The sequence below is a fragment of the Syzygium oleosum genome, unplaced genomic scaffold (genome assembly GCF_021117445.2).
Source record: "Syzygium oleosum isolate NSW1041296 unplaced genomic scaffold, Sole_v2.1 Sole_v2.31, whole genome shotgun sequence".
NCBI classification, from domain to species: Eukaryota; Viridiplantae; Streptophyta; class Magnoliopsida; order Myrtales; family Myrtaceae; genus Syzygium; species Syzygium oleosum.
This window is the reverse complement of record NW_026607515.1, coordinates 1363449-1389417: the sequence shown is the minus strand read 5'-3', so window position 1 is coordinate 1389417 and position 25969 is coordinate 1363449. Positions and strand designations below refer to the sequence as shown.

Here is a 25969-nt window from a genome sequence, read left to right as displayed (position 1 = left end):
CAAAATACTACCACGCAATCCTAGGCTTGTCTAATTTAAACAAGACAAAAACTTACATAATAATACCATGACAAATATATCACATAATCATAAAACTTTTTTTTTTAAATTTTGAATTTTTTTTTGGAAAAAGAAAATAATAATAATAATAATAACACAGAAAAGAAAAAAAATTTAAAAATTTAAATTTTTTTTAAAATTTTCTTTTTTAAAAAAATAAAAATAAAAAATAAAATAAATAAAGAAAACAATATAATATTGTAACCGGGTCGGGTCGGCGGATCCGGGTCGGGTCGGATTCGACTCGAGTCAACGGATCCGATCCAAAACGTTGACCGGGTCGGATCTCCGGATCCGGGTCCAATCGGAACCGACCCGGATCCACGAAACCGACCGAATTGATTAATTCGGGTCGGATAATTGATCCGGGTCTGTCCGATTGACCCGAATCGATGAACCGCCCTAACCGATTTTTGAACAGACCGGACGGTTCACGTGTCCAACCCTCAAACGCCGGAGAAAGCCACCGACCGCACGAAAATCCGGCGATTCGCCGGATGTTTTGTCCGGCCAGGCATCATTCTCCTCGGCTCATCGAGTCGAGAGTGTTGATGCCCGTCGCCGGAGAACCGGCCGAATAATCGCCGCCAAGCCCCGATCGGAATTGCAAACCGGACGCCGATCGAACTTGGTCGACGTACCCGGACTACGATTCGGGCTCCTCGGTCCCCGATGGTCTCCTCAACACTTACCCGAGTCGGTTGAGTCACCGTTCGGCCCCTACTCTCCGACGAAGCTCAAACACAAACCGGGCTTTGTGAGACATTTTGACAAACGGTTGGCGGGCATGACAATAATAAAAGCATTTTGACCTCCTCCTGGTGACTGTGGCTCACTTTCGCAGTGGGGATGGGGCCGGACCGACATCGGTATGGGCGGATTCGCACGAAACGGCCGGCGCGAGTCCCGGCCCAACCACGCCGGAAAACGAGGAAAACAGAGGCGGTTCTCGGCGGGAGAGACTCACCGGTCGACGGCGCGTCGGGGGTCTCGGCTGCTCCGTAGGCGACGATGACGCCGCTGGTTCTCCTTCTTGCTCGGTGAGCTCTCGGTTTGCTCTCTCTCTCCCCTGTTTTCTCTCGGTGCTCTTTTTCTCTCTCTCGGCCTCTCGCTCTATTTTTTTAAACCGCCGTGACCTCTCTCTCTCTTTCTCCGGTCTTTTATGGTCTCGGTACGAGCATGGCGGTTGCTGAAGAGCTCTCGGTCTCTCGTCTAGCTCGGTCTCTCTCTTTCTCTCTCGCTTCTCTCTGCTTTCTGTTTCTTTCGTCAAACGGCCGACCGGCCTCTCTCTCTCTCTCTCGGCTATTTATAGCCGGCGGCACGGTGCCCTCTCTCGTTACGTGCAGTAATGACGACGGCTCGCACCGGCCTACTCGCGCGCAACTTTCATGGCCATTTAGGCCGGTGCGAGCGGGGGTCGGTTCGGTGAGGCGCGAGCGGAGGAACGAGGGGCGAGAGGAGGAGGAGATAAGGGAGCCGGAAATGGGAAGACGGGACTAGCCATTAATGCCGGCCCGTTGGCGTGCTCATCCGACCTGCTCGGCCGAATAGCGACGGTGAGGAGCGGCCGCCGTGCGTCGGCGTGACGTCGCGAACAAGGGAGAACAGGGCGAGAGAGCGGCCGGCGAGGGGAAGAAGAAGAAAGGAAGGGGTGGGCCGGGCCGGGCCCGGCCCGTCTTGCGGGGAGAGAAAAAAAAAAAGGAAGTGGGGCCGCGCTGGGGAAAAAAGAAAGAAAAGAAAAGGAAAGGGAGCGGACCGGGGTCCAGCGGGGAAAAGAGAAACGGGCCGGGTCGGCCCCTCGATTTCTCTTTTTTTTTTACTCTAATAGACCCTATTAATATAAAATGTACCTAATTTCTATATGCAATGCATTTTAAATTGAAATATTTTTTGTTTTAGGAATTAAAGGAAATTAATTCCTAAATTTTGTGTATTTAATTTTGGGCAAATTAAAATAGGTGTCAACAGCAGCTGTCATACGAATGGATCACGGGTGATTCCGTTTGACACGAGATGAGTTGACGAATGACCCAAACCTATACCAAACGATCGTGCCCGTCAAAACTAGTGATCGATCCTCGCGATTAAGTGACAACCGAGGTCGTCACGATACGGGTAAACTTGAACGTGGCTTGATTCAGTATCGGCCACGGGTCGAATGTGCGAATTTCGCGAAAGCCACCCGTTAGTTCAACATACGCTCAAGTTACGATAATTGAATTTAGTCATTACTTAGAGACCAAGTTTGGGCATTGGAAATTATGAAGGTTACGACAGGATAATTGGACGACGTTGTTATTGGCTTAGTTAGCCTCAGATTTGTTCGGATTCTTCAGAAAATTCGAATTTTGGGGAGAAATGGAAAATGACTGTTTTACCCCTGGGACTTTGTTAAGGCCAAGTATAACGGAAGAGGGGCATTTTCGTCATTTCACACCAACATTAGAAATAGAAATTTTTGGACAATTTTGCCCTTGAAAATTTTGTGAAATTCCAATTTTGCCCCTGGATATTTTTGGCAAGGATTAATCTGGACCGTTGATCTTAGGATAAGATCAAATCGTGGCCGTTGATTGGAAATTAGAGAGAGGGGTATGATGGTCATTTGGCAAGGTATTAGACACCAATAATTGGTTATTTAGCCTATTTCTATCATTTTCTCTCTCTTTCACTCTCTCTCACTCTCTCGGCACCTCTCTCTCCCTCTCTCCCTCCCAGCCGATCATCCTCCTCCCCACCGTGACCGTGGCCAGCCGACCCAGCTAGCCACCGCCGCTGTCCACCCGCCGAGCCGGAGCCACCGCCGTCGACGTGGCCGCTCGCCTCACACCACCACGCCTCACTGTCTCTCTCTCTCTCTCTCTCCCCTATTTTCCTCCTCACCGAACGCCACCACCAGCCCCCCTTCGGTTCAACCCAGCCGAGGTGAACCAGCAGACCGTCCAGACGCCGCCATCCGCCGTGCAGCAGCCGCCGTGGCCGTACACCTGCCGAGTGACCGCCGGCCAGCCACCCCTCCCTTCAGCCCGAGCTAGACTAGAAGTACAAGTAAGTAGCATCCTAAACCCTATTTAGGATATCGGGTATCTACGGACGTAATTAGGGGCTGAATCGAGTTAATTAGGGGCTGATTTGGTTAAATTAGTGGCTGTTTAGGGTGAAATTTGTGGCTGTTTGAGGGCTGACTTGATAGGCTGATCTTGGCTGGTTTGGGGATGAAATTTGTGATGGTTTCGGGACTGATTTGATGTTGAGTTAAGTACTGGAAATTGGGCGTGAAATGAGGAGCATATGGTCCGATTTAGGGACTAATTGTGTCGGTTTAGTGTGTTGTGTTGTGGCTGGTTTGTGGTGATTGTTATGGCTGGAAATAGACTTGGAAATGTTGAATTTATGCTCGTACTAGTGGCTGCAATTGTGGATCCAAGGGCGGCCTTGTATGCTCGTTGGATTGTGAATTGAATGATTGAAATGTGGACCGTTATATGCACGCATGGGCTAAATTGATTTGACTGGCAATTGACCATGATTGGGTATTAATTGAGCATGTGAAATGCGTGAGGTTCGATGCGTGCATGGGCCGAATTTAATCGGCTGGTAATTTGGCATGTTGGTGTGTAAATCGAACGAGTGAATGAATGAGAAAATGTGTGAAATGTTGTGCGTGTGGTCACGAAAATCCCTGAGGCGGTACTGTAACGCGGGGAATTGTGCCGTCCTGAGGCAGTACTGTAACGCGGGACGATGCCCGGTATTACCGGAAGACTGCCAACCTGAGGCGTGTACTTCAACACGGGTTGTGCCGTAGGTGGTGGATGTTGAGCCTGAGGCAGTACTGTTACGCGGACAAGAGACATAGCCTGAGGCGGTACTATTACGCGAGCTAAGAAGCGTTGCGAAATTGAGATGGTCATGTGTGGACCGTGAATTGAAAGTGAACCTGAGGCGTGTACTGTAACGCGGGTCACTGGCAAGTCGAATGATAATGATGTGATGAGGTATGAACGAGTGTGTGAAATGTGGAAATGAAAAGCCTTATGTTCAACTTGTGTATTGGGCATGAAATATATTTGGAATGTGCATGTGATTGGAAATTGTGTATTTGAGACTAACCTGCAGATTGCGCGTATCAAAAGCCCAGGTAAGTGCAAATTGTGTGCATGTTATGTGGTCGTTGAATGTGATTGTGTTTGGACTTGTCTGAAGGTATGTGTTAGCCTAGGTGGGATTTAGGGTGTGTACTTGCTGAGACGTGTTCTCATGGTTGTTTCAACCAAACAATTTCAGAACCTCGGCCTGGACCATGAATCTCCCACCGCCACCGCTTGAGCGTTTTGGAGTACCGATGCACACCGACCATAACATTGTAGAGTATCCGATAGACAAGAATATGGCCTGGATCAAACATACTACAGTAGTCTGGGTAGACATAGGGCAACCCCTTTGGCAAGCCCACAACTATACCGCCTGGTATTTTCGGGATGGGCTGGACGGGTTTGGCCCTGTCCGTGGCTTTGATGTTCCCTTGGACGGAGTAGGGGACTGGGATCCGTCTGCCATACCCTCTCCCGATGGTGAGATGACTAGCTTGGACACTAGTCTCGCCCAGTCAGGACATCAGCATGTACCCGCAGCGCCCGAACCTTCAGTAGCTGAGCCTGATCCGGAGCCGAAGGAATCCCAGGCAGGGTATAATCTGATGGATGTGGATCTAGAGGCAGTGCCAGAGGAGGAACCTAAATAAGAAGAAGAACCAGAAGAAGAAGACCCCGAAGAAGAGCCTGAAGAGGCGCCGGAAGAAGACCCAGAGGTGGAACCAGAGGACGAACCAGAGGATGAGCCAGAGAACGAGCCAGAGGAGGAGCCAGAAGAGGAGTCTGATGAGGAGGAGCGGATTGAGGTTCCGGTAGAGTCGGGTGATGAGGACAACCCGATTGAGATCGAGGCGGATTCGGAGTCTTCCGAGGAGCCGGATGATCAGGGGGTTTCAGATCTGGATTCCGAGGAGACTGAGTTGGAGTGGACACCGTCTAGCTGGCGTAGGGGCTAGTTTAGGGGTTGAGTAAACCTTTTTGGAGTGTCCCCTTTTGGAGTTAGGGTATACCCAGGCTACTGATACTTTTTGATATCGGTGGTGTAAAGTATAGTAGCTCGGTGTGCATGTATATTCTGTGGATTGTAAATGGTGGATATTGTATAAGTTTGAATCGGTAATTGAGGTATATTCTCCATTTTACCCCCAGTCAATAATGTCTGGGTGTTTATGGCTTTCGCTGGTGCTTTATATCTCTGATGAGTTGATTTGGGTCGGCGGCGTTTCCTGGGACATCGCACTAATTCGACCAAAGAGGGATGCCACGAGCTCGATGGGGTTCGGGGCGTGACATCGAGCCTCGCCCGGCCAAGGCGAGGCCAACCTGCCGTCGCCACCCCTTGCGACGACGAGGTCGGCCTCGCCATGACCGGGCGAGGCTCGACCTTGCCCAGATCTGGCGAGGTTGAGCCTTGCCTGGCCAAGGCAAGGCCGACCTGGCCGTCGCCACCCCTCGCGACGGCAAGGTTGGCCTCGCCGTCGCCGGGGGCGGCGAGGGCCGCCTTCGCTGGCCCTGGCCGATCGCCGGTGGCCTGTCGCCGGTGGTGGGCCAGGAAGAAGATGAAGAACAAATACAAAAGAAAACCAAGAAGAATCAGAAATGGAAAAATTGTTCCAGAATAAAAAAAACTACTTGTTTTGCTTCTTGATTCTGTTCCAAAACTGATTTTCGGAACAATTTTTTGCAAATTTGTGCCCGGGCACAAAAATTTTAACAAATGGATTTCTGCTCCCAAACTGATTCTGGGAACAAAATAACATAAATTTTTACTATTTGGCAAGTTGCCAAACGCCCCCTAAGGCTCTGTTCGGTGTCCTAAACCATCTTAAGACGACATCCGGCTGGACTCAGCCGACACACGGCACCTCATGTTGCGACAGTTCCTCTATTGTTTGTTTCGTTTCTTTTTGTCCATATGTTTTGAAGAACTCAATAATTAAACTTTTGAAACATATGTAACTATCTTGGCAATTGGTTGGGTCCTAACAAGTTCAGATGCAGATAACTTGGCATCACTTGATAGTTCCTTTTCTGTTTCCTGCACACATTGTCCACAGGTTGATCACTGAAGATCTACTTTGTATAACTATTCCTCTCGATGCCTGCATTGGCTTGAAATCGCTGAATAAGATATTATTACACCCAGTAATGAGTAAAATAGAAGCGTAATTACTTTTGCCCCTGATCTTCATAGGGGTCATAGTTTCTGAAGCTATTTGATCAGCTGAGACCAAGTTTGATATGGTCTAAGCAATTTCTTGGGACCTAGTGCCATTGACCGCCCGAAAGATAGATAAACAATAGTAAGTTAGTGACTACCTAGTTACTGTTGGATCGACAATAGCCGGATAAGGCCGAGGGTACATTATCGCTCACTGAGCAAAGACCACATCTTCCGTCAGTGGCTCTTTTGTGAACACACAGCTACCGGGAACAAGGGACGTGCGCAACGCAAAATTTATCAGACAAATGTCAACGTCTAAAACGGCCTCGTCCGTGGGACCATTTACGGGTACTTCAACGAGACCGTAACATTCACAAGTAGCCCCGGCCCACTAAGATTCCCAAAATCAATGATCAAACAATTACCTCGCAATCGCTGCTATTTTTAGTCCTTCTCTCTCCGGGCCCCTAAGCCTTCGTCCGTGGATTCCCGCATTAAATCCGTTTGTCGTGGAATGTTGTGAGGACGTTATCTTGTCCCAAAACTCTATGCAACAGTTTCTGTGAATGGAGGGACAAACAAAAGCAAGAAAGAAAGAAAGAAAGAAACACTAACCCAATGGTTAGAGTGAGAAAGCGAATATTTGTGCATGACTTTGCCCAGGCTAATGTCATTATCCAACAGTGAGCCAAAGAATTGATGGCCGCGACAAGCAGCATGTAAGAAGAGCTTCCGGTCCCCACAAGGAGGAGATTACAATTGCAAAGGGATTGATAAAAACCAACAAGAAGAGAACAAAAGAGTCTGAGCTTGGTTCTTCTTCTTTTGCGGAGAAGCACGGGAAAGATCCAACAGGCAAGACGAGAGAGAGAGAGAGGGGAGCCATCAATAGTTTGGCACTTTGTCCTAGCACATCTTGTGTCCATGTCCCCTCCCTGTTGACATGTGACCTGAAACACTCGGTTCACTTTTTTCTTTACCCTTTCATTGGCTTGAGGTTTTGGTCTGAGGGTGAGCTGAACTAGGGCCATGTTCTAAGGGGAACTTTGGTCGAGACTTTTGACTAAAGAAAGCACATCATCTTCAGCCACAAACCAATGGACATAGTAATTTAGTGTTTAGTTTGGATAGGGTACACACGTCTTGTTCGAATCACAACTCTCTCGCTGAGAGGAACCTTGGGGGTCATGTCCCGCCTCTACCCTACAGACGGAGCCTTACCCGATTCTTGTGAACGATGCGATTTGCATTTATGCATGAGGATTAGTCACGCGGAAAGTTCTGATAGCACCATCTAAAAAAATGTACATCGTTCTTTATTGAACTTTCATAATACGTTGCCAGTCTATTTTTTATGAAATAGTTTATAATCACATGTAGGGTCTTGTTTGAAGGACAATTATTTTCGAAAAATTGTTTTCCAACTTTCTAATGTTTTGATGACGGAAAACTAATTGATGTGCAGAAAACGTTTTCCATGGACTGAAAACAACTAGTTTAGATATGGTGAAAACAAATTCCCATTCTGGTAACAAGGAAATCACTTTCCTTAAACCACCAAATAAATGAAAATTATTTAAGGATTTTCACAGAAAATATTTTCCTTTATCATAAATTTTTCGCTGAAACAAATGCACCTTAGAGAAAAAAAAAGGGAAAAGTGTCAGAAAAGTCTTAAACCTAGTGCATTAGTGCCAATTTAGTTCTAAACCTTTTAATGGTGTCAATTTAGTCATAAATCTTTTGACCTAGAGCCAATTCAGTCATTCCGGCTAATTTTAGTAGGACATTGCTTATGTGGGCTGGCTTACGTGGCACGGCTGGCGTTGATGTGAATAACTTTTAATAATAATTTAATATTTTTTGAATTTATTATTTCTTTTCTTTTTCCTTTTTTTCTCTTTCTTTTTTTTCCTTCCCTTCCTTCTTCCTCCAACCGGTCACCAGACCTCAACGACCAGCCAGAGGTAAGGGCCGGCGAGGTCGACCACTGGTGAGGCTCGCCCTCGCCATGGCTGGGTGAGGCTCTACCTCACTAGATTCGGCCAGGTCGTGCCTCACCTACACCAGAAGCCGTGAGGTCAGCCTTGCCGGCCCTTGCCTCTGGCCGGTCGCTGAGGTCCGGAACCGGCTGGAGGAAGAAAGGAAAAAAGAAAAGAAATAATAAATTCAAAATTTATTAAAATATTATTTAAAATTGTCCACGTCAGCGCTGACCGTGCCATGTAGGCCGGCCAACGTTCACATCCACATCAGCAATATCTGATCAAAATTAGCTAGAAGGACTGAATTGCCTCTAGGTCAATAGATTTATGATTAAATTGCCACCATTAAAAAGTTTAGGACTAAGTTGACACTAATACAATAGATTTAAGATTTTCTGATGCTTTTCGTGAGAAAAAAAAAATCAACCGAATAACAATTACATCGGAAATGCCGTAATATAAAGATCAATCTCAATTAGTTTCGAGAGCATATAATTTCTACTAATGGCACGTGATTTGACTAAGAGTTGACTCAGTCTCGGAGTCAGCAGCCAATTCACAAGTCTCGAATCACCGTTGGTGTATACCGAGACTAATCACGGAATTAGTTCAACCGAGGTTGACAAACTATTCCCTCACTTTTGAGACGTTACGTTCTTCTTCTCCTTCTTCCTCAATTCAATGCCCATCTCACACGCCATCTGCCAGTTGCAGGCCATGCCATGAATCACTCGGATCACAACCTGTAATTGCCTTATTTTTCTCCTTCCACGTTACCCTTTATTCAAGCAGACAAATGGTCAATCACAGCAATTTGTGCATGCTTGCCAAGTATGCTTTCTTTGAGATAATCACCTCGCGCGTGTAAAGATAGACTCGGTCTTTTTATGCGGTTCCGTCTGTCGCCCTGTCTTAGCAAGGATATAGATCTTTCCGACATGCTACGGCAAAGTGATGTGATATACTTTCAAATCTTTTGCGTGAATGATCTCGTGGTTCGATCGCGATATTCCGAGACTTCAGATAGAAGCACATCTGAAGCTCTTCCATTGCTACACGGACATCTGAAATTAATTCATTGATAAAAACCCAGCAAGGATATAGATCTTTCTGATATCCTACGGCAATGCGATGTAATATACTTTCGAATCTTTTGCTTGAATGATCTCGTGGTTTGATCGCAATATTCCGAGACTTTAGATAGAAGCACATCTGAAGCTCTTCTATTGATATAGCGACATCTGAAATTAATTCATTGATAAAACCCCAGTTTTTGCTGGAATCAAGTTCATATCTGGAACTTTTTCTTTCTCTCTCTTTTTCACCCTGCAAATCAAGCCACATGGGTGTAGGTCATGTTTGTTCTCCAAAAGCATGCACAGGCCCTTGAGATTATTCTGTTCACTGACTAGAATCAAAATCAGAATGAACAAATGTGACTGCTTTTTGTTCTGTCAAGCGGGTCTAATTGACAGGATCAGAGAAAAAGGAGAGATTTTTTACCAGTTGCAAAAACATTCTGTCCCAATCTCAGAATGACAAAGAAAGTAAAAAGATATACACAGATTCCATTTCTTTCCTCACAGTGTGGGAGAGATATATCCATGGCCGACCAGACAATTTCTGTACATGATCATCACATATGGAAAAGCAGAGACAAATGTGACAAGAAGAAAAGGTTGCTCCATTGATATGATCTTTGACACCTCTCTTTCTTATATTTGTCTTTACGTTTTTTTTGTATCTGGGCTTGCTCTTGTTCTCGTGACTCATCTTCTCTTCTTTCACGCTTTTTTTTGTCCTCCGGAGTCACTGTCTCGTCTTCGTATCTGCGGAACAATTTATTGTAGCCCAATTCAATCGAATTTTCCTGAAACCGGCACGTTGGAAAATGTATCAGTGCCTAAAATATCATTTAGGACACAAGTACTATGTGGGTAAATTCGCGAAAACATGAGGAAATGGGAAAGACATCTACCCACCGAAAGATCTTTTGCAATGGAGAACTGCCTCGTAAATCGAGCTCTCCGAATCGAATGACCTGCGACAATCGTTGGCGGAGTACGCTTCGCTTATTGTAGGAGAAGAAGCCTCTTCAGGATAAACCCAGTTCCTCATTCCAGGACCTCTTGCATCTCCATATTCCGCCCGGAAACTCGACCTTCCGGCTCGGAAAATCCTGTACAACGGCCTCAGAAAGTCCATGTACTTCCCAAACATCCTCTTTGATAATTTCCCGCACCTAGTCTTCGAGGAGGGAGGTGAACACGATTTACTACTCATGAGTTTCAGCGAGCCAGGCCGAGAAGGAGTCGAATTGGACGTCTCGTATGCCTTCATCTTTGAAGGGTCAAGAAATAGGGGCAAGACGTAGCCATCACAGAAGAGCTCATCCGCATGAACAAGAGCCGGAGAAGATGGCGACACTCCCGGGAAGTCAAATTTGAAATCCTGAGAAGCAGAATTGCCTCTATTCCGGGAGAATCTCCTGGAAGGTGGCATCCTGGGATCCATCTCAATGAAGGAGGCTTCGTCCGATGCGTCAAGTGAAGTCCTGACTGATGACCCATCGAAGCTCTCATGGGCTGGCTTCAAATTCACTAGCCAACGGTATGAGAAGCTCTCCACCGAGAGAGGCTCAGAGGATTCCATCAGCAGACAATGTTTACTGTTCAGGAAGATCTGTAGGAATTTGATGGAAGAGAGAATAAGTTGTGTGTATTGCAATGAGAAAGGGAGAATAAGAGAAGGCACGAGATCTTCAATCCTTAGAGCACATATATATATATATACCTCGACAGATATATATCTTCTCTTTCTTCCTTCTCTATAACAAGGGAGTGTGTGGTTGTCTACTTGTCTGGCAACAGACAAAGAATTTTAATAATTGATAAGGGGGGGAGAGAGAGAGACGAAACAGAAAATGTGAGCCCCATGATCACCCATAATGTCCTAGCATCGCCAGTATTTTTGTCAACTTTTTTTTCCATAATCATTGATCTTTAAAGCTTCACAGAGAAGATGCCCTTTTTTTTTTCCTTTTGCTTATTATTGCTCATTTTATTAAGACCCTTGTGCCTTGTGAAGCTTATTAGATGCTAATTTGTTATTCTATACAAGGAAAGGCCCCCCAGAGAACATGCGTGATCCTAGGAAGCATGAGCAAAGCAAATTCATGCACAGTCCAATGACAATCCAATCTGCCTCCCCATAACCAAAGTGTGGAATGATGGAAGAATGTGTTTTTTAGCCTTGCTTGCTTTTAGTATGATGTCATCTCGCAAATGAATTTGCTTTTTTCCTGGTGGGTAAGATAAACTCAGCCTTCTGATGCTTACAATCCAACTACTGCAGAAGGAAGGATCAACCTAATCCCGATTTTCTTATTGCCGGGGGTGTGATTAACGCTACCAAACTATGACTTCCGTTGACAAAATCATAGTATAAGAAGCAACACGGGGACTTAGGCTCTAGTTTTATCTTTCAATACCCAAAAGTTAATTCTCCAGTTTGGACATCAGACTGGTGTTTAGAAGGGAAACCAATAACTGATGAGCATATGAGCACGTCAAGAAGGAAGGCTTGTAGCCTTGTATACACAAGGCCATTGGATCATGTTTTTTATCTGCATATTTTAAGCAAAGGTTTCTCACTATAAACATCTATTTTAACCTCCAGATATATGGAGTACCATTTGACAGAAATATCTGGCATGTAAGAGGATCAACATAGCAAGAGCATTCTCAACCCTGGACTAGATATCTCAGAATTACAATCCTTAATCACAACTTTCTTTAATGCAGAGACAGTTTCTTGACATAAAGAAAAAAGGATGAAAAAGGAGAAAAGAAGAGGATACGGGGGTCTTCTTTTTATTTACAGATTTAACTTAAGAAAAGTGCAAACAAAGTGTTTTGAAAATGACATGACAAAATGCTACAGTTTCATCACGGATTCAAAAGTGCAATTACCAGATGAATGGCACTGGATGCAAACATTTTGGCCTTTTTAGGTCGTCGTGTTGATAGAACATATAATCATGGGGCCGGTCACTTCTTTGGATAGATAAGACTCGGCTCAATAATAAACGATATAACATAGCCTAACTCAGCAACATCATCCTAGAAATCAAACGTAAATTTAACAATTTCTCTGGTTAGAAGAACGGATTATATCCTCTAGTTGCACTTCAAAAAATGACAGTGTAAGTATCTCCTGCTTGGTGTAACAGATAGGTGTGCATAAATCGTCAATTAGTCTATTGAAACTAACGAGCTGAGCACTCTATATTCTCATTAGCTTCATTTGTTGAAATTGAATGTAGGCAGAGCAAAAGGTACTTACTCATCACCAAAGCAGCTTGGTTTTATCCTTGAAGCAGCAATCCAGGGCATATCTCAGATAGATAAAAAAAAAAAGTGGGGGAGAAATGAAATGTCAGAGTTCTCGTGGCAAGGAAATTCCAAACCTTGGCGTCCACGAACGGCCTGACTGGTGGTGCATTTGCGTCTGGGTCGGGCTTTAAATGCTAGATGGTTAGGTCATTTTCGCGCAATTTAACTTATCCAGCTCGGAAACAAATCTGCAGAAGCAGGCAAAATTCACACATGTACGCTTCTATACATGTCCAATATGCGTACGTTATGTAAGCGGAGCCTATGGAGAGAGAGAAGAGAGAGAGGGCAGACAAGGGGTAGCCCACAGTTGTTAGCAAAACGAGTTGACATAAACTAAGGTTTTCGGGGACAAAAGCTGGGCGGCGAAAGGGATATGAAGTCAAGTGGTCCCTGCACTTGTCCCCTTAAGAAGACAATAGGCCACTGCCAGAAAATTCAGACACTCATGAGAGCAATTCTCAAGTGAAATGATTCTCCGGTATGCTTGATAATTGGCGTCATCTTGATCCGGTGGCGGTGAATCAACGAAGCTAATCTGCACGAACACAGATAACGGAACCGCAATTAGCGACAAATTTCATAGAGAGTGAGAGAGATCAAATTGACATAATATGGGCTGTCGCCAATACGGTAAAACTTGAAACCATAGCACACTGATACATGAAATTATCTTGGTTCATCGCAATGTTTTGGTCAGCTTGAGAAAGAGGAAACAAAAGAATCACGACACAAGTATCACTGAACAAGAGAGCGAATTGTTTCCCTTTCGTTTCTGTAAAGGAAAAGCAAACGGAAGCAGACAGGATGTCATTTGCCTTAAGTTTAGCATCATAATCTCCGTGCAGGGCCTCCATAGATATCCCATCCAAACAGCAGTATCTGCAGGATGAGCCAACATCTGGCTGAGGACCACAGCTAACACAATGATCTCTGGTCTTGAACACCCTCCAGTCCAGTCCAGGGCCTACAAACAAGAGCGCAAAAACTTTTGCTCTAGGAACTGCAGCCGATGCCCGATACACAAACTGTCTGATCTGTAAGAATCATCGGACTCCACTGGGTCTTTGCAATATGCGTACTGCTGAACAAAACTAGGTGAAATTCCGACGCCAGTGCACTTAGACATGCATATGTACCGCCCCCTTTCGTTTAACCGAACATTGTTGCTTTTTCCCGTCCCATCGAACTGAAGTGAAAGCTCAGCTAATATGATTTATCTGTGCAAATTTCTGTTGCTGTTTCATGCTGAAGAGAGCACAGCCCACAGTGCATGATGGCTCTTAGCAGCAAGATTGTTTAAGCTACAAGTAACCCATTCCGTTCCAACGATAGTGCCGGTAAAATCACTTCATCATTACATTCTGATTGCCTTTTCGCGTCACGTCTGTGGTCGTGTTTGTTTGTTACGCAAGTCGATCGATCGGCATATTTGTTAGTACTTGAGCACCAAGATCGGTCTCTGAGCAACGTGTGTCCGTACCATCGATACCGAGCGCCTAGCGGCACGTGAACGTCTGCTTAAATGGGAGTTGGGCCACTCTTGCCGTTACCTGATAATGGGCCCAGCGGCCAACCCATAGATAATTTTATATTTGGGCTCAAGCCTGCCCATAGAGGCCTAATTGGGCCTGCAGGCCCAATTCTCTTTTACTAAAAAAAATATAGTACTCCTGAACTTATGTGCGGGCCTTGGCTATGATTTTTCAAGGCGGTACACGACTCAGCCCACCAAGGTCCATCAATCGGGAGAAAATATTCGGTGTCTTGCGAGTGCCACGTCATCGGCTGACGTGGCGTGCGTTAACGTGAGTTGGTGCAATTAAAAATTGACACGTGTTTCAGTTTCGAAAAATTAAAAAAGCAGATTTTCTCTCTCTTCGTCTCCATCGCGGCCACCCATCTCTCCGGTCACTTGAGAATCCATCGCCCAACTCGTCCATGTCCGTCGTCTCCATCCATCGCTTAAGGCGCGGTAACTTCCGTCTTCGACACCCACTTCCCCACCATGGCTGCCGCAGCGAGTTCTTCCTCTGCCTCGAACGGTCATGGAGTCTCTCTCTCCTCGGTGTCCCCAGCCATCGTCCTCCGTTCGAGTTCCCCTCCGCGCAGCGCGGCCGCGACAGACCTGGAATCGTCTTGGAGCCATGGCTGCATGCAGATCAGGAACCGCGGAGTTATGGCAGCGACAGACCTTGGAGCCATGGTCGCATCCAAATCTGGAGCCTTGACCGCGACAGTTTTGGAGCATGACCGAGTTGGAGTTAGATTTGGAGTCATCGACCATGGATGAGCAAGGACGATGGAGAACTTCCAGATCTAGCGAAGACTCTTGACGGAGGCGAACACGAAGACTACAAACTTCTAGGTTTGGAGCTTGTCCATGGCCGCCGACCTTGAAGGCGAAGTCCACGGTGACTCTGCCGGTAGCGATGGCGGAGGGAGGTGCCAGTCTACTTGGGTGAGCTCATAGTGGCTGCAGTCACAGAGGGAGGAAGGAGGAAAACAGAGGTGGATAGGGATTTTTAATTTTTATTTATCTAATTCCACGTATATATAACGTGTCAGCAAGTGACGTGACACTAACAAATCACTGAATATTTTCTCATCAATTGAAAATATTCCAAACGTGCGCGGTGGGTGAGTGAATTGGTTTTTTAAAAAAAATGTCAAATCTATTCATAGGACCGACTCCAATAGAAATTATGTTTCTTTACGCCCAACGTGAACTAGCAAGATAAGCAACGGAAAATACAGAGTGCAAGGGTAAGAGACATGCTATCAAGATTCATAGAAGTCTAGTACTTGTGCCTACCTGCGTTTTTTCTCCTCCGCATTCGCTCTGGCCAAGATCAATCCAGGCTGGTTTGGTTTGATAGGGCCTGGATTTTGATTGATGGTTCTAGAACCGCTAAGCCTACAATAGTACCTAAAATTACTACTGGAAAAATATATAAAAGATTGTTGGGCCCCCAATCCGGGGAAGCTTAAGCAGACATGAAAGAATAGGATGAGGGAAAGATAAAGCGACGAGTGGCATAGGAACCTAATTCTCCACCGATGGAATATGACCAAAAATCACTGGGAATTTCACTTCAAAGGTGGGTTCGCGGAAGGGATATGCCATACATTTTTTGTTATCTCTGCAACTGCTACTGTCGCTGCAACAGAATTTAGTTGAAAGCTAACCGTCCCAATCAACTCGATCCACGCTTTCTTTTGAGTCAATTCAACATTCCTCGGCCTAATCTTAAATCTTAGGGAAGCCGTGCCGTGGGGAACTGATCAACTATGAATAGATCTTACTTAGGGCTAAGAGTAGGAACATCTATTAGTCCGTATCGTGGGTCTACTTGTTACAAAAGGCAAACATCCCCATTCCAAAACATTCACATTGGTCCTTAGGTAGGCATCGAAAAGGGGACGAAAAGTCTATGCGAAGCGGTCGATTTTCCACCATCTTCGGAGAATCGTCCAACTATCTTTTATTTGGATTATATAACTCCGACATGCATGTGTTCAAGATATAGACGAATTGCTTCCTTCTTTTACTTTATTTATTCATGTTGTTCATTGGGAATTGAAGAGGGGAGAACAAGTAGACATCGAAGTATTAATTTCTATTTCTTGTTATCAAGGAATTCTTCATCAAGATGGATCGCCCTTATGCGGTCAATGAACTCATACTTCTCTTCTTTTTTGGCTGCTCCCACGACAAGTTATTTTCGGTATTTACATAATGAAACAACTTGTGGTGGCAAGTTATTTAAGCTTGTGTAGCCTATGCGAAGAAAGCCTAGTCCGACAAGCAGACTTTTATTCCTTCCTTATAGTAGAAATTCCGACAACAGATGCGGATTATGTATCAAATGCCGCTGATGCGTAACATATTGAGTTGCACGGCTTTCCTTGAGCAGATAGGACACAGCGCCATCGACAAACATACTCGCAAAAAAAGCACCTACCCTCGGGTCGCTGAACTACCTTTAGAGAGAGATTAAAAAGGCTAGTTAGAGCTAATTCGGCAAAGGTTAGGTTTGGTTTCCCCTAAGGGAATGTTAATTGGAAAAACATTCCTAAATGTCAGCGAATCGCGGGTTAGACTTAGAGTCTGTTAATAAGAATAAGATGTTTTAACTCAATTTACATTCCCTATTAAGGAAAAGTGCTCATAGAGAGAAGGCTATAGAGAGGCCTAAGAGAAGAGCGACCATCAGGAGAGCAAGGAAAGCAAGCAGCAATCATAGAGGACAGGTCTTATCCCTACTTCAATCAATAAGGTATTGGAAAGTGAATCAATTCAAATCAGATTACCTCCTTTGGTAGACTACAATTTTCATACTCAATGAGGGGATATTATTTAAAATATTCTTATACTATAGGCTAACTCATTCCTGGAATCAAGTTTCTATACTCAATCGAGGAGTGATAACCCGCTAGATCGGAGATGATTTACGTTGAGATAAGGAATAACCTAGCATTTTTTAGGTAACTAGGAAAGAAAGAAGATTCACATATTCTCCCTATATCTTTCAAAGACCTTACCCTTTTCACTCCAATTTCAAACAACCTAGAATAGGTGAGATCGTTGAAAGTCTCTTTAAACTCACATCCACGGAAAGGGGTTAAGCTAGACTCGAACCAGGGGATCAAAAGATAGGCCCAGCGAACTACCATTTTTTCTGATTGTTCTGGCAAACGGATCATAATTACAAGTACCTAGCCTTGCAAATTCAAGTAATGGACATAGCTCCATCTTACCGTTTTTTTCTAGGACGTCCTTGGATTGGATCCACATTCGAATTGGTCAATAAAAATAGATTTCAATGCTATTTCTTTTGCCATCTCTTTCAATTTCAGCAACCTAATTAGGTTAAGTTCCACTAATTACGCCGAGATAAGCAATTCCTTTTAGGAATTTTTTTTTAAAAATAATTCATTTTTTTCGTTTGGACCGACTGATCTCTTCCATCTCATGCTCCCCGTAATCCCGTAGCCAATGAAGAACCATTTGGTGGTAAAGGGAGACGGCGCCGTTTCCCAGCCAACCGAAGATTGGCTCCGGTGGGAAACAATACCGGCCCCGATCCCACCTATCGCTCCCCCCGCCCCCGCCTGAGCGAGCGCGAGCGATCGTCGACGGCCGCGCATCTCCGTCGTCTTCCTCCTCCTCCTCCTCCTCCTTCGTTCCCTCCTCCGCCTCCGCTCCAATCGTGTTGCAACACTCGCTATCGCTCCATCGATAGCTCTTCCCCCTTCCCCGAGCCCGAACCCAATCCGCTCCCCGGGTCAACACGCGCGCCCCCGCCGGCATTCGCCCCCTTCGGATCGCAATCCCCCTCTCCGGCAGGGCCCCGACCGATGGAGAACATGCAGTACGCAGAGGAGCTGGTACGGGAGTTCCTCGTCTTCCGGGGCTTCACCAACGCCCTCCAGTCCTTCGAGAACGAGCTCGCCACCGACGTCGGCAGGGGGTTCCAGGTCGACAAGCTACGCGACCTGATCTTCGCCGCCTACGTCCCCAAGTTCCAGGCGGAGAAGCTGGTGGGCCTCTTCGGCTTCTTCCGGCAGTGCCTGTCGTCGTCCTCGGCGGAGGCGGTGCTCCTGGCTTCCCTGTCTAAGCTGGAGGTCTCCGTCATGCGGTACTACATCGTTCACGCCGTGCGGTCCGGGAGGAGGGACAAGGTTTTGGAGTTCTTCGGGACGAGCGGGAATGATCTGATCCGCAGGGACCAGGATTGGACTCCGTGGTTCGGTAGGTCAAACAATTAATTTTTATTTTTTTTGTAAGAATTTCGTTCGTTGCTGTCGTGAATTTTGCATTTTTCGAGCTTGCTTTTCAGCTATACCGTACGTGAAGAATCCGAGCTTGGATCCTCAGTTTCGGCTCTACTTTTCAAAGGAGTGGTACGAGGCATTGCGTGTTGCTGTGAGGAATTTCTTTGATGAGATCTTCAATGGCACTCATATCCTTGGAATCGCGTGCATATGCATATCGCTGTTTCTTATTTTCAATAGTGCCTCTTGGGCTTTAGCTTTTAGTTCCATCTGCTGCCATTACACATGAATGTGATGACTTATGTGGGAGCAACTTTTGAAGTGTAGATAGATGGTTGGTCCTGATGATTAAGTAGAAGTTATGGAGCTTTCTCTTGCTGCAATTCAGACAGCTGGGGCTTTCACCAGCCGCATTGCAGCCATCCTCTTGATATCCTGGCATACCGACTTTTCTCTGTACAAAACCAATCGTTTTCAATTCGAGTGTTGCCATTATTATTGTCGAATAGATGGTTGGCCCGTTGGTAGGCGGCGACTGTCTTTTTTCATTTTTCTGATTCCCGTCTTGCGAATGGAAAATGCATGAGTACTTACTGTCAGTTTAGCAAGATTTTTCCTTAACTAGACCACGCATTCCGGCCTTATTGACCATCAGTTTGGAGAAGAATACCATCAGCCGTCTCAAAAAAGAAATTAAGCAGCTAAACAGTAAGTTAGCACAACTTCAAGCTCTATTGGAGGAAAAAGAAGCGCAATTATGCCGATCAAGGAGGTAAGTCTCTGTCTGTCTTTTTGTGGTAAACTCTCTCTTTTTTTCACCTCAAAAGTTATGGGTCTATTGCCTGCACCATTTTCTGATAATATTTTTATCGCTGTGATTGTGCTTGCAAACAGTCATGCTGCATCAGCAATGGATGCTAGCATAGCTCGTAGTAGTTCTTCAACTCTGCCAAGTGGTGTGCTTGATGAAAATATCGTATCATCACGAGATAATCAAGACACCTATAATCATGCTACTCCCAATCCGGGTAATAGAGTGCTGTCCCAGGACTTGGTTGCTGCTGCAAAAGCCAAAGTCGACTTAGAATCTCTAGCAGCACCATCTGGTCATGTTACAACCTCTCTAAGTTTATGTAGTGATAATGGAGCTGGTGGTTCCAGTCTAATGCTCCAAGATGGTACCATTGGTAAATTTCTATTCTGTATATTTTCTCTGTTTGTCTAAGTGCAGATTAGTGGTGTTGGACAAGTTTGCACAAGTGCACAATCCTGTAAGGTGAAACAAAGATAGCGGGATCATATATGGCTGGAAGATCTTCTGGCCTATTAGGATGTGTTGCATTTCGTGCATAGATGACCCCTAAAGTCACGAAAATATCTTCATTCCATTTATCACCATAATATCTGCAATGATTGGAATAGTTGCATTACAAAGTTATACATGGTAAGTAGTTGCTTAATGCATTGATCAGAAACTGGAAGAGAAGTAGAGGGAGAAGAAGAATTCGCTGAGGTGAAAGTAGACTTTCAGGTAATTCTGTCAAGCTGATTGAATGACATCTTTTGGACTAACACATTACACCTTTCATTGGTTAAAGTGTTCTTTGGTAGTGGCTCTCACTCTGCAACTCCATGAACTATAGGAAACATTTTTGGGCCATACAAGTCCAATCACTCGATGCCGCTTTTCTGCCTCTGGGAACAATATTGCCAGTGCATCCATGGATGGCACAGTCAGGTTCAAAATGTCATTTTGGCTTATATAAGCTTTTCTCTTTGGGCCATTGCCAGTTTCAAACTTATTTTCTAGTTTGGATTGATCTTCTTTGTTCAAATGAATAAGCTTTTCTCTTGGGCCATATATGCCTGGATAGAATAGGTACTGCAAAAAATGGTTTATTGGCATACGTCCTAGTAGCAAGCTTCTTGTTCAAGACTATCTTCTATTTCTTCAACTATTTGGTTGTATCTGATGTTCTTCTTTTACCTCTTTCATGCATTTCTATTCAGAATATGGACCTATGACTCATCAACTTCAGCATCAAGAAATGCAACTATTTACTGTGGGGCAGAGATAATGTCGCTTGACTGGGAGTGTAAATCTGATCGCTTGGTATGATATGCATCTTAGTCCAATAGCTTGGCTCACCAACAAATGTTTCTTTAAGAGATACCTTTCATTAAGACCTTATTTCTTTTTTACTAAAGCTTCTCATAGGAACTGCTGATGGAGGAATTAAGGCATGGAATGTTGACGCAAAAAGAGTAGTCTGTGATCTCAATACCACAGAGGCTTTTCCAAGGTTTTAAAACATGAGTTGTGATTTTGTACTTCTTCCATTCTTGCTTCTTGACATTTGTGTTGTTCTGCAGTGTCTTGGATTTGAAATGTAGCCCGGTAGAACCAATTTTTGTTTCTGCTGCGGCATCCAGGTATTAATTTTTCCCTTCTGGTACTTTGGGAGTGTCTTTTTGTTGCGTCTTTAAAATTGATTCCTTCGTTGGCCAAGGATTTAATACAAGTTTTGCACTCCATATGAGGATTAGTTTGTGCAGTTTTTCCACCATTTAGTTGTTTTCATTTTCTCTGGGAACTTTTTTTAAGTCTATTTGGTTTAAAATGCTTCCATTCTGATCTTAAAATAGCTGACATGGTTCTACACATGCTAGATCTCATGGATCTTCTCTGTTGCGAATGATTTTAGTCATATGTAGGTTAGCAACCTTTGGTGGCTTTAGCATAAAACTCTTCAACTAAAGGGAAAATGAGGTTATACAGTACGTTAATTTGACTACAATTGATGTTGCTATTCTGTGAGTGAACTTTGAGGCTATAGGTGACTTTACTATCCTTTGGATGAAGTGTCACTGGTTTAAATAGAAGATACGAAAGTAATCTTGTTGAGTGCCGAGACATATGAGGCCCTTTATCTTGGCATGCTAAAAGTCAGCCATACTCCTTGCTGCCTAATGCAAATGTCCATGTATTTCTCTTAGCAGAACTTAAAGATATGACAAAACCTAAGCTAGTGTATGACAGTGCCCGCATGTTCATCTGGGGATAGCATATCTGTCTTTACCGGATGAAACTTTTTCTTGGAACTTTTCAGAAATCTATTATATTTCAGGTTGATGCATTTGCAATGGAGATTATTTTCTTTGTAGATGCACTTGATAATGGGTATCTTTTCCTTTGTAGGCATGTTTCTGGTCATATTGATGACTCGGCTTTTGCTTCACTAACTGTATGGAACATGAAGACATGGAAAGCAATGGTATGTGTTTTTCTTGTTCCTGGAACAACCTATGATTGAAGTTGCTAATTTATCCATTGTCCTTTGTGACTGGACAACTGCCTGGTTTTCCTGAAGACAGTCCTTCCTCTTGGTGAAGATCCCCCTGCAATTACTTCTTTGTGCTTTAACCACAATGGGAAGATTCTTGCTGCCTCTGCCACGGATGGAATGATTCACATGTTTGGTATCCTTTTAGTTTCTACAACAGTGATGACAATGGAATTCGAGGCAAAGATACATTGATTTGTCTTTGCATGCCAGACAGCCTCATCTTCCCCTCCCCCTCCCCCTCCCCATATCCATCATCTTCGAGGGGGAGAAAAGGGGAGTTCTGAATTTTCATGAGCTTATGTGGACCTTGTTATGTGTTGTAGCTTGGATACATTGAAGAAGACATATTGCTTTGAAATTACCATGAATTCATTTCTGTTGGTTTTGAAGTGTCATCATCTTCTGTTTCTCCAATATGTGGCCTGTAGACTGGTAAATGTTAGAAGGGAATGCCTTAACTAGCCATAGACATGTCTGCCGGTCTACAAATTACTGGGTGGCCTGCACATGATTGTGGTATAAGCTCCATTCTTTTTGGAGCTGATGAGACAAGCATATTTAGTTTGGGTACAGATGGAAAGGCAAGTACATTCTCTAGTTATGATTTGTGGATTCATATCTTGGATGCATTGAACTTGAGTATCCATTAAGTTCATTGCATCCCACATCTATTTATGTTTATTCATGGTATGAAATATCAAAAAGTTGATGGTCTTGCCATTTTAGGTCCTTGAGTGGAGCTTGCAGAAACAGGGTCATGTTCTGTGGTCAATCAATTCAAAGAGGTATCGGTTGCGGATCACATATTTACCTTAACAACCATAATATACTTTGATACGTGAGATTTCATGGTTCTTGATGTCACTTGGAATGTCAAATTGGTTTCTCAATTTTATTTATGCATTGGGTGGGTGGATTCTTGAATCAATTTCCAATAAGAGTGAGGAATTGTCCTCACTGAATGGGACGATCCTTAAGATATGATCATCATGGTAACTGATGCCACCTATAGTTGTTGCATCAATTAATCTCGCATGAGTGTCATTTATAAAATTTCGGTCGTAATTATGTGGATCATGTTATGCTTGCAGCTCCAGTCACTTAAGACATGAAATGGCTCTAGATGCAAATGGAAGGAGATTGTTAGTAACTTCTGGTTCAGTAAGAGCGCCCATATACCAGGTAACCTCTCTCTCTCTCTCTCTCTCTCTCTCTCTCTCTCTCTCTCTCTCTCTCACACACACACACACACAGAGAAATGCTGTAGGAAGGCGATGAATAAGGGCTTTTAAGCTGCGTATTTTCTGTACTTCTCATTAACTGTGCTCTGATCAATGGTTTCAATGTATATTTCTTAGAAATGATGTTAGCTCATATCTCATTTTTTTTATTTGGTTTAGACACGTAGTCGGGCAAGTGGTTTGAGAACTCTCCCGCACAGTGCTTCTGTGACAACGGTGGATTGGCACCCAACCTTGCCCATTTTCTTGACTGGATCGGCTGATAATTCCGTGCGGGTGACATCCATATTATGAAGGCAGGTGCTTTACTCTTCTATTTTCGAGGCGTTTGTTCTTGTGATTGATTGTATGCTTTTGGTTGGATGGATGATTGTCAGATTAATTTTGCTCCTTGATTGGTTTAGCAATTAGTAGTCCCCAACTCATTCTTGTGATTCAGTTACAAAGGTTGTCATAGGCTCATATGTATCATATTGAAATTTATCTTCAGACCTGTAATAAATTTGTAAGATAACCTTTGATATGATAGATTCAGATTGCTATTATGATTGTTGTCTGCATCTATTGTTTCTTTTTTTCTTTTTCCCTCTTCACATCCATGTACGAAAATTGGAATGGAAATTTGTTCACTCTTTGTTTTGAGTCGATTCATTTCCCTTTTTTATCAAGTAAACTTGGTAATCAGTCAAGTTGTGGCTTCATGGAAATGTTTTGAGCCCTGAGTTTCTCCTCCGAATTGCAGCCAGTTCTATTGGAACTGGCCTGGATCGCTTGTTCTATTAATAAATTAATCCCATTCGAGGCAGATGATGCCTTTTAGGCTAGTGCACAAAACTGTACCAAGATCACTTCAACTCGGAAGGAGCTCAGGTGACAAGATTGTGGTCACAAGGATGATTGGCTCAAGTTGCGGCAATATCGGGAATGGAGATTCTGTAAGGAAAAAGGAAAATCAGACAAATCAGGGAAGAGTAATGGGTTGAGTCTAAAAGTTGCTTCAGTGACTTGTAATCTAGCAGTCATCAGCTAACTCTTCATGTGCTTTCGGTTCTTGCAGCTTGCTCAGGTTTTTCCGATTTCTGTTGCTGAGTTTTGTTAAAATCTTAACTTGCTCACTTAGTTTCACGAAGTTTATTGATCAGGTTAGTATCATGTCACTTGTCTCCCTTAAGATTTTCTCAGGTGGTGGCTACATGCCATTCATACTAGATGTCCTGTTGGTCTTTTGATGGGCTGACCATGCCAAGATCGGCGATAGCTGATTCTTGCACCTTTAACATGTCCTTTTCACTGCATAAAAAAATTTATGCATAATTTGATAGGATTTTACCTACTACCAGAGTATGACAACCATTATCCAAACTAATCATTACATGTAGAATTCGATAATCAATGACTGATTTGAATGGACGGGAATGTTTTACTCTCGGTGCGCCTAGAATTCCCTCGAGTTATATAACTAATAGTTAAGTAAACATTCACTTATTTATGGCATTGTTTAAGATTAACTCCGCCCTTTCATCCTATAGCGTTTCTCGCTTGTGCTTCTGCGTTGTAATCGCGCCTTGGTCATTCCACTTGTGATTTCCCCATTCGGTTTTATCTTCTCAGAATGGGCAATAGCAAAAGTAGTTAAACAAGGTGAGTGCGCATTAACGTGATGAAAATTTAGCACGATGCCTAAAACGTCATTTTCAATCACATCATCGTGTCTCCAATCCTCTTCGGCTCGGGTTCATTTCAACCTAAACCAACACCATACAACAATGCACAAGCTTGTGGGCGGCTTTGATAGCATATCACCAAAGCAAAATCCATAACATTTTTTGGGATGCTGTGATTGATAGCTTGAACTCGATTGGGTGCGTCAAATCAAACTGAGGGGGTGTTTGGTTCAACTTTGGGAAGGGATTTTGAGCCTTTAAAGCCCATTGGAGAAAATATGAGGGGAATGCTAAAAGCCCAAAGTTGGCAGGAACCTGCTTTGGGCTTTCGGCATTCTCGGAATACTACAGCAGTGATTTAATGATTTTTTTTTCTTTCCAATATTGTCCTCACTAATAATTATGTGTTCCACTTTTGCCCTCAAAAAACACTGTTCATCTTCTTCCTCAAGCTGTCTTCACCGAAGCTGCTGTGGGTCGAGCGACCCAGATCTGGCCGACCACGGTTGTGCAACCTCATGTCGCGCATCCTCGGCATCGCGCATCCTTGGCTCGCCTAGGCGACGGCCGTCCTTGGCGACCCCAGGTGACGGCCGCTTGAGGTTGTGCAACTACCCAGGCGCCATCGCCTGGGGTGGCGCGACCAAGGCCGCCGTCGCCTAGGTCACCTGGGGTGGCGCGACCAAGGCCTAGGTCGCCTGGGGTCATGCGACCCAGGCCACCGTCGCCTGAGGTCACACGACCCAGGCCACCGTCGCCTGAGGTCACACGACCCAGGCGACGGCAGCTTGGGTCACGCGACCCTCATCGGGGGTCACTTGACCTCAAGCGATGGTCGCCGGCGCCAGATATGACTCGCTGGTGGTCGCCCGATCTCGGGCAATGGCCGCCGGTGCCAGATCTTGCTCGCCGGCGGCCATAGCCCTTCGTTGGCGGCCGTAGCCCTTCACCAGCTCCGACAAAGGGTAGGGTAACCTTTTTTTTAAAATAAAAAAAATTTCCAAAGCCCTTTGCCAAAAACTACTTGGGCGCTTCACAAAAGATTTTTTACCAAACGCCATTTACATTTCTCTAAAACGCTTTAACCTAAAGGTATTTGCATTCTTCCGAGGCTCATTTGTAAAATTGAATCAAACGGCCCTTGAATTCTCGGATCACGTCATGAGTATGACACAAACCTGATGAGCAATTAATCCGAGAGGTATATGCCGAGCATTATTCCAATTGGAAATCACGTGTGTA

The 25969-nt window shown here is 44.4% G+C and overlaps 2 protein-coding genes across 7 annotated transcripts; one reads left to right on the top strand and one right to left on the bottom strand.

Moving 5' to 3' along the window:
* Positions 1 to 9785: 9785 nt before the first annotated feature.
* Positions 9786 to 12786, bottom strand: LOC115692491 (probable membrane-associated kinase regulator 6). 3 transcript variants are annotated; one of them, XM_056304201.1, is made up of 3 exons: positions 12648 to 12786; positions 10286 to 10985; positions 9786 to 10132 (listed from the first exon to the last, which is right to left on the bottom strand). In XM_056304201.1, the coding sequence occupies exons 2-3, from the start codon at positions 10953 to 10955 to the stop codon at positions 10113 to 10115; spliced, it is 690 nt and encodes a 229-aa protein (XP_056160176.1). In that variant the 5' UTR covers positions 10956 to 10985; positions 12648 to 12786; the 3' UTR covers positions 9786 to 10112. The 3 variants fall into 3 exon arrangements, with proteins under 3 accessions (XP_056160176.1, XP_056160177.1, XP_030475210.1); XM_056304202.1 differs by lacking the exon at positions 12648 to 12786 and adding an exon at positions 11097 to 11115; XM_030619350.2 differs by lacking the exon at positions 12648 to 12786 and having other exon boundaries at positions 9840 to 10173; positions 10286 to 11074.
* Positions 12787 to 17657: 4871 nt separating this feature from the next.
* Positions 17658 to 24188, top strand: LOC115668760 (uncharacterized). 4 transcript variants are annotated; one of them, XM_056304195.1, is made up of 16 exons: positions 17659 to 18452; positions 18541 to 18660; positions 19103 to 19247; positions 19370 to 19662; positions 19948 to 20006; positions 20119 to 20213; positions 20486 to 20588; positions 20684 to 20778; positions 20849 to 20908; positions 21675 to 21750; positions 21847 to 21955; positions 22291 to 22403; positions 22549 to 22607; positions 22914 to 23004; positions 23223 to 23363; positions 23810 to 24188. In XM_056304195.1, exons 1-15 carry the CDS (start codon positions 18059 to 18061, stop codon positions 23355 to 23357), a joined length of 1947 nt encoding a protein of 648 aa, XP_056160170.1. In that variant the 5' UTR covers positions 17659 to 18058; the 3' UTR covers positions 23358 to 23363; positions 23810 to 24188. The 4 variants fall into 4 exon arrangements, 3 of the variants coding, with proteins under 3 accessions (XP_056160170.1, XP_056160171.1, XP_056160169.1); XM_056304196.1 differs by having other exon boundaries at positions 23806 to 24188; XM_056304194.1 differs by lacking the exon at positions 23810 to 24188 and having other exon boundaries at positions 23223 to 23608.
* Positions 24189 to 25969: the final 1781 nt, after the last annotated feature.